Source organism: Prionailurus bengalensis, chromosome C2, assembly GCF_016509475.1.
Source record: "Prionailurus bengalensis isolate Pbe53 chromosome C2, Fcat_Pben_1.1_paternal_pri, whole genome shotgun sequence".
In the NCBI taxonomy this organism is placed as follows: Eukaryota; Metazoa; Chordata; class Mammalia; order Carnivora; family Felidae; genus Prionailurus; species Prionailurus bengalensis.
Window position 1 is genome coordinate 46348639 of NC_057350.1, and position 8093 is coordinate 46356731.

The 8093-nt window shown below is 37.2% G+C and overlaps 1 protein-coding gene across 1 annotated transcript; it reads left to right on the top strand.

The window, feature by feature from the left end:
* Positions 1-6967: 6967 nt before the first annotated feature.
* Positions 6968-7891, top strand: LOC122492345 (olfactory receptor 5AC1-like). Its single transcript, XM_043596047.1, has one exon. It carries the CDS (start codon positions 6968-6970, stop codon positions 7889-7891), a length of 924 nt encoding a protein of 307 aa, XP_043451982.1.
* Positions 7892-8093: the final 202 nt, after the last annotated feature.

An 8093-nucleotide genomic window follows, 5' to 3' on the forward strand; every position in this document is an offset into this window, starting at 1 on the left:
TGGTTCCCTTTGGAATTTCATCTGGGGGTGGGAGAGGGGAATGGCACTTGCCAAGGCCTTTGTTCCCACGCTGAGCTGAGCTCTGTCTTTCAGGGCTCAACAACCCTCCCTCCCAGCGTCCTCTCGCCCTCCCTGCTCTCTGAGAGCAGAGCTGTTGACTTTTAACATTCCAGATGTTAAATCCTGATGGCTATCAGAATTCATGAAGTCCAGCCCCTCTGCTTTTATAAGCCAGACTCAGGGGCTCTGCCTTGCCCAGTGGGCTGCCTCTCCACCACCCCAACTCCCTCCCACCAGTCCGTGTCGTGTGCACTGCCTCTCCGCCCTTCCTACCCTCTTCTGTGGGCCTCTTGTCTATTTTGGCTCTGGAGAATCCATTATGCTAGTCTTCTGGTGGTTTTCTGGGTTATTTAGGCAGATGTGGGTGGAATCTAAGCAATCAGCAGGACGAGGTGAGCCCAGTTCCTCCTACACTGCCATCTTCCCCTCTGAGTCAACATTTTCATTCTTAAACTTTGTTGTGCACAAGACCACAGGTATTAGATTCAGTAGATCATTGGTGGGCTTGAGGTTCTGCATTATTCAGAGGCATCCCAGCTGATTCTGATGCAGATGTGGTTTGGGTCACATTTTCAACGTTTATTTATTTTTTTTGGGACAGAGAGAGACAGAGCATGAACGGGGGAGGGGCAGAGAGAGAGGGAGACACAGAATCGGAAACAGGCTCCAGGCTCTGAGCCATCAGCCCAGAGCCCGACGCCGGGCTCTAACTCACGGACCGCGAGATCGTGACCTGGCTGAAGTCGGACACTTAACCGACTGCACCACCCAGGCGCCCCGGTTTGGGTCACATTTTGAGAGACAAAGCACTAAAAGTGATCAAACATTCATGACCATCACTTTAGATTTTGAATTCTTCTTTTTTCTTAATAGGAAAGCCTACCTTATAAATCAAACAAGAAAAAGAAATAAAAAGCATCCAACTGGGAAAAAGAAGTATAACTATCACTATTTGCAAATGAAATGATACTACATATAGAAAATGCTAAAGATTTTACGAAAAATATTTAGAACTAATAAATGAATTAATTAAGGTTTCAGGATAGAAAATTAATATACAGAAATCTGTTGTATTTCTATGTACTAATAATAAACTATCAGAAAAAGAAATCAAGAGAATACTTCCATTTACATTTATATCAAAGAGAATAAATACCTAGGAATAAATTAACCGAGCAGTTGAAAAACCTATACTCTGAAAACTAGAAGACATTGATGAAAGAAATTGAAGATGACAAAAATAAATGAAAAGATAAACCATGCTTACGGGTTGAAAGAATTCATGTTGCTAAAATATCGTTACTAGTCAAAGCAATCTATAGATTCAATGCAATCCCTATCAAAATATGAATGGCATTTTCCACAAAACTAGAACAAATCATCCTAAGATTTGAAATCCTCAGATTTCAAAATATATTATCTACATTCAAACAGTATGGCACTGGCACAAACTACACATATAGATCCATGGAACACAAGGGAGAGCCCAGAAATAAACCCATACTTATATAGTGAACTAATCTACAAAAAGGACCAAGAATATAAAGTGGGGAAAAGACAATCTTTTCAATAAATGGTACTGGGAAAACACGACAGCTACCAGCAAAATAATGGACCTGAACCATTTTCTTATACTATATACAAAAATAAACTCAAAATGGATGAAGGACCTACATGTAAGACCTGAAACCACAAATCTCCTAAGAGAAAACAAGCAGTAAAGTGTTGAACATTGGTCTTAGCAATAATTTTTTGGACCTGTTTCCTCAGGCAAATGCAACAAAAGAAAAACATTTGGATCTATGTCAACCTAAAAATCTTTTGCACAGCAAAGGAAACCATCAACAAAACAAAAAGGCAACCTTCTCAGTGGGGGAAGATATTTTCAAATGATATAGCTGATAGGAGTTAAATATCCAAAATATATAAAGAACTCATACAATTCAGCACCAAAAGAAAAAGAAATCAAACAATCTGTTTACAAAATGGAGAGAGGACCTGAACAGACATATTCCCAAGAAGATATAGAGATGACCAACAGATATATGAAAAAATACTTAACAATGCTAAGCCTTAAGGAAATGCAAATCAAAACCAAAATGAGATATCACCTCACACCTGGCTAATATCAAAAAGACATGAAATAAGTGTTGGTGAAGATATGGAGAAAAGGGAACCCTCGTGCTCTGGTGGTGGGAATACTGGTGCAGGCACTGTGGAAAACAGTATAGAGTTTCCTCAAAAAATTAAAAATATGAGTACCATACAATCCAGTAATTCCAATTCTGAATACTTGCTCAAAGAAAATGAAATAATTTCAAAAAGATATATACACGCTTATGTTCAGCATTATTTACAACTGCAAGATATGAAAGCAACTGAAGTGTCCATTAATAGATGAGTGGATAAAGATGTGATATGTGTGTGTGTATTGTGTACACACACACACACACACACACACACACATCAATGGAATATTATTCAACCATAAAATGAATGAAATCTTGCTATTTGCTACAACATGCATGAACCTAGAGGGTATTATGCTAAGTGAAATAAGTAAAAAAGAGAAAGACAAATGCTGTATGATTTTACTTTATATGTGAAATCTAAAAAAAAGAAGAAATAAAACAATAACACACTCATAAATACAGAGAGCAAACTGTTGTTTGCCAGAGGAAAAGTGTTAGGGGGATAGGCAAAATAGGTGGAGATTAAGAGATACAAATTTTCCAGCTATAAAATAAGTGAGTTATGGAGATGTAAAGTACAGCATAGGGAAGATAGTCAATAATATTGTAGTAACTATACATGATTACAGATGTTAACTAGACCTAACATGGTGATCATTTCATAACTTACATAAATGTCAAATTGGGGCACCTGGGTTGGCTCAGTCAATTAAGCGTCCATCTTCAGCTCAGGTCATGATTTCACTGCTCGTGAGTTTGAGCCTTGCATCGGGCTCTGTGCTGACAGCTCAGAGCCTGAAGCCCACTTCAGATTCTGTGACTCCCACTCTCTCTCTCTGCCCCTCCCCGCTCACGCTCTGTCTCTCTCCTTCAATAATAAATAAACATTAAAAAAAAGTCAAATCACTTTGTGGTACACCTGAAACTAATATAATATTGTATGCCAACCACACTTAAATAAAAACTGGTTTATGAAAAATTATGTATAGCAGTGCCATAATTTTATTTTTATATGTATATATAAAATGTTTATATTATTATGTAAATATAAATATATGTATTAATTACATATAATAAAGTATACATAAAAATAGCTACATGTATAGATAAATGATGGCAGAAATATATACTAAAAAGTTAACTGTTCTTATCAGTGATTAGCAAATTATAGCAGTTTGTTTTCTTTTTGCTGTTTTACATTTTCAATGTTTTTTCTGCCATTAACCTGTAATGTTTTTGTTTGCAGAAGAAAGAAAGAAGCTATAAAAAGAACAGTCACAAAAGTCTATGTTAGAAGTGATTTGTTGATTATGCCTATAATGCCCAGTAGGTTGACTTCATTCTACAGGGAATCTTTTGGTGCCATTGAGGGAATTTCAATACTATGTTCACAAACAGGTTTGAAGATGGGAAGAAATAAATATCTTCCCTTCCAAACAGTATTTTTCAAAGAAAAATAACATGAAACAAATAGTTGTCTTTGACATTTTTTTCTTGTATCTTAAGGGCTCTTCATGAAAATTTATATTTTATGGCATCTCTGCATCTTCTTATAAGCATTAGGTGAGAATACAGTACTTTATTTTATTGTAAATTATTCTTTCCAAGAAAACTATTAGAAAATACCATTTTAGTACCCAGAGTTTTTCATGAGCTATCAAAATTCGTGAAAAATATTTTTCAGATGATTTAGTTTCCAAATGGGACATCCTGAATTGAATAGCTAAATAAACATTATGTGTATTTCCTCTGAAAACTTTTAGACATCAAGCTATGTCTTTGTAGAATGAAGAATTGAACTCAGGCAATTCAGTTATGGCATTGTGTGCTTTACTATCATGCTTATGCTACCTACTAAAGAGCAGAGGGGGGTCATAGTCACACAGACTGTGGGTGGAAATGTACCTTAGAAAATCTGGTGCTTTAGATGAGAACCTCAAAACAAGGGTCATAAAGCTCATAATTACTTGCCAATTCAGACGTGGAATAGAGATTCAAAGCCTCTGAAATATTGTTACATTATTGTTAATTTGGGGGGGCAGTATAATGAATTATAAAACACATTTAATATTTTTTGTGTCTTTGAAAATTAAAATTCATTCTGGCATTTCATTTACATGGAAACACAAACAGAATGAAGAAGATTTCTGACTATTAAGAATCATAGAGTTATGGGGTTTTTTAAAAGAGTGTATGATTTCCCCTTCACCTTGGATCTTTTTTAAGATGATACTTTGCTGGAAACATGCACGCACACACAAAAGAGTTCGCCGCAACTATTAAGAGACACAACTTGTTATATTCCGTGAAGAGCGGAAAATAAGGATAATCGGGTGTTTGTAGCGATTTGACAGCAGCGTGCTTATTTGATGATTACTGCTGATACTAACAGCATCTCTGTTTCTTAATGTCTAATGTAAATCTCAAACACGTTTTCTCTTTTTCTATTTCCACGAAGATTGAGAAGAACAGTTTTTCTCCAAATGGTTTCCTTTTCACTGGGGAAAAAATTCCAGGTGACTTTTTATAGAAAATACCTCAAGTCTCATATGTATTTTTATTGTTCAAACATTACTCTCATTAGAACTGAATATTTCACAAACTCTGTCTTCCCTCAATTTTCTGTATTGTTCTCTGTCTTTGAATCACCAAGCTGGCACTTTCGGGAAACGTTTCAGGCCAGTACAGACTTGGAGAATGAAGTCTTCAGCTTCTGTACAGAACTGGTGACTGGGTTATAGAAGTAAACATGGGGCGCCTGGGTGGCTCAGTCGGTTGAGCGACTGACTTCGGCTCAGGTCATGATCTTGCGGTCTGTGAGCCCGAGCCCTGCGTCAGGCTCTGGGCTGATGGCTCGGAGCCTGAAGCCTGCTTCTGATTCTGTGTCTCCCTCTCTTTCTGCCCCTCTCCCACTCATGCTCTGTCTCTCTCTGTCTCAGAAATAAATAAACATAAAAAATAAAAAGAAAAAAGAACTAAACATATGCGATAGAATGATACCCACTTGGGTGGTCTTGGTATGAAAGCCTGGGAGCTGTGAATCTAAGAAGGGGAAATACTCCTTTGAATGGTTATATATTTAGATCAGCTGTTTGTAAATGGGTAGATCCTGTTTTAGATACCAAGGCAGGGATCTGAATACACAAAACATATTTTATGTTCAGACTTGTACATTATTTGTGAAATGCATTGTCATGGTGAGGACTGAGGTTTTCTTCTCCTGGGTCTCCACAAGATCTAGCCTTCTCACTTGCTTCCTTAGGCTTGTAAAACTCGTGGATACATTTTTAGTCTGGGACTCTTATCTGTCTTGACTGGATTTGTGTTAGTCATTACCTATAACTGTGATTCATCTTTTCTCATTTGCTTTGCCTTTTAAACAAAATTTATAATTTCTACTATTTAAATTGAATCCACCTTTTCAAAACACTCGTTATTTTTTCTACTGTGGTGTCATTTGTAATGCTTCATTCCACCTTGACTTTGATAGTCCTACGTGTAATCCCAAAAAGAACAGGAAAAGAAAAATCCTTCCAATCATTTTAGAATTTGTGCCTCTGAAATATTAAAACATATTCTCAGTTAATTGGATGGTAATTGTTTTATTTGGCCTATAAAATGACGGCCTTTGGATCCTTCCCAAACCTGTAAATAAGCTGGTGGTGTCTTTGTTTCTTCACTCCTCTTCAAAGGGGGGCTTTTATTTTTTTATCTTGGGTGCAACACCAGGTAGAGTTTCTACGTGTGACTGAGCTAAGAATGACAGCGTTTGTTTTTTTTTTTTTTTTTTTTTTTAATTTTATTTTATTTTTGGGACAGAGAGAGACAGAGCATGAACGGGGGAGGGGCAGAGAGAGAGGGAGACACAGAATCGGAAACAGGCTCCAGGCTCTGAGCCATCAGCCCAGAGCCCGAGACGGGGCTCGAACTCACGGACCGCGAGATCGTGACCTGGCTGAAGTCAGACGCTTAACCGACTGCGCCACCCAGGCGCCCCTGAATGACAGCGTTTTAACTGAGGAGGTACTACACAGATATTTGGTGACTGAATGAATGATTATATTCACATATGAGAGTTTATTGGGGATAATTAAAAAGCGTTAATTAGAAATTAAGAGTGGTTTTGAGTAATATAAAATCAAAAGACTTGATTAGGTATCTGGGGTGATTTATATGAATATATAATCAAATAACAATGATAATGGACAGTAAAAACAGTAATGCAATATTAATTTACTGTCTTCTTATTTAACCTATTAATGCCTTAAAGGAACTGAATGATGTATATCACTAATATCAAAGACAGAGTCCATTTTTCATTCAATAGAAAAGATACACAAGATTTTCTGAAAAAGGGTAATAATACTTTTGAAACTGAACTGCTGCTGTTTTTAGAGACTTTCATATAAAATGTATGTTTTTATTCTCAGTTCTGAAAAACAATTCACTGTTAATATATTCAATTCTAAATATGTATGTACTTAAAAGCCTTTTTAAAAAATCTTTCTCAAAATTATTTATTATATACTTAATGCCCTTAAGTTGTGTTTGTAAAAAAGAGAAACACTGTCCCTTCATATTTGTTGAGAAAGTGCCATCTGAAATAGGGAACAGACATTACCATTCAATACCAGTTTTCATGACCTTTGATTGTTTTTTTTCCTTTACCTATTCTCTCATGGTAGTAATCAGCCTGAGTGGATATGATGGTGGATATGATGGAGACAAACAAGACACAGGTGATGCAGTTTGTTCTCACAGGACTGACAGATCGTTCAGGAATGCAGGCTCCCCTGTTCCTGGTGTTCTTGGTCATCTACCTCACTACCATGGTGGGCAACCTCGGACTGATTTTCCTTACCTGGAAGGACCCCCATCTTCACACCCCCATGTACTTATTCCTTGCTAGTTTGGCCCTTGCAGATGCCTGTTCCTCATCCTCTGTGACTCCAAAGATGCTAATGAATTTTTTATCTAACAATCACATGATATCCCTGGCCAAATGCATCACCCAATTTTATATTTTTGCTTCCAGTGCCACCACAGAGTGTTTCCTCTTGGTAGTGATGGCCTATGACCGCTACGCAGCCATATGCAACCCCTTGCTTTATCCAGTGGTGATGTCCAACCGACTCTGTACCTGGTTGATAAGTGTGTCATATGCGATTGGTTTTCTGCATCCCGTCATTCATGTGGGATTATTGTTTAGATTAACCTTCTGCAGGTCCAATATAATACCTCATTTCTACTGTGAAATTTTGTCACTATATACAATTTCTTGCACTGACCCATCTCTTAATGCATTGGTGATTTTTATTTTTGCTGCTTGTATACAAGCTTTTACTTTTACGACCATCATGGTGTCTTATACCCGTGTCCTCTTTGCCATCCTGAGAAAGAAGTCTGAAAAGGGCAGGAGCAGAGCCTTCTCCACGTGCAGCGCCCACCTGCTCTCTGTCTCTTTGTTCTATGGCACTCTCTTCTTCATGTATGTGCGTCCTGGGTCTGGGCCAGATCAATATCAGGATAAAATGTATTCATTGTTCTACACGGTTATAATCCCCCTGCTAAACCCCTTTATTTATAGCCTAAGAAACAAGGAAGTTTTAGGTGCACTGAGAAAAGTGATAAAGAAATAAATATTTTTTTGGGGGAAAGCTTTCATTATTCCTTATGTTTTCCTCTGTTTAAATAAAGCATAATGTGGGGTTTGCACATAGTGGGGACTTAATCTATAATCGTTAAATGAATGAATAAAAAATTTAGAGTAGATAGACTTGTCTTCATCATAAGTTGTTGTGATCATCAAAATAATTAATGAGCATGGTAAAGACAGGCTCC

What these genes read in the sequence shown, in the direction of transcription:
- LOC122492345 (XM_043596047.1), top strand. Translation starts at nt 6,968, where the DNA reads ATGATGGAGACAAACAAGACACAGGTGATGCAGTTTGTTCTCACAGGA.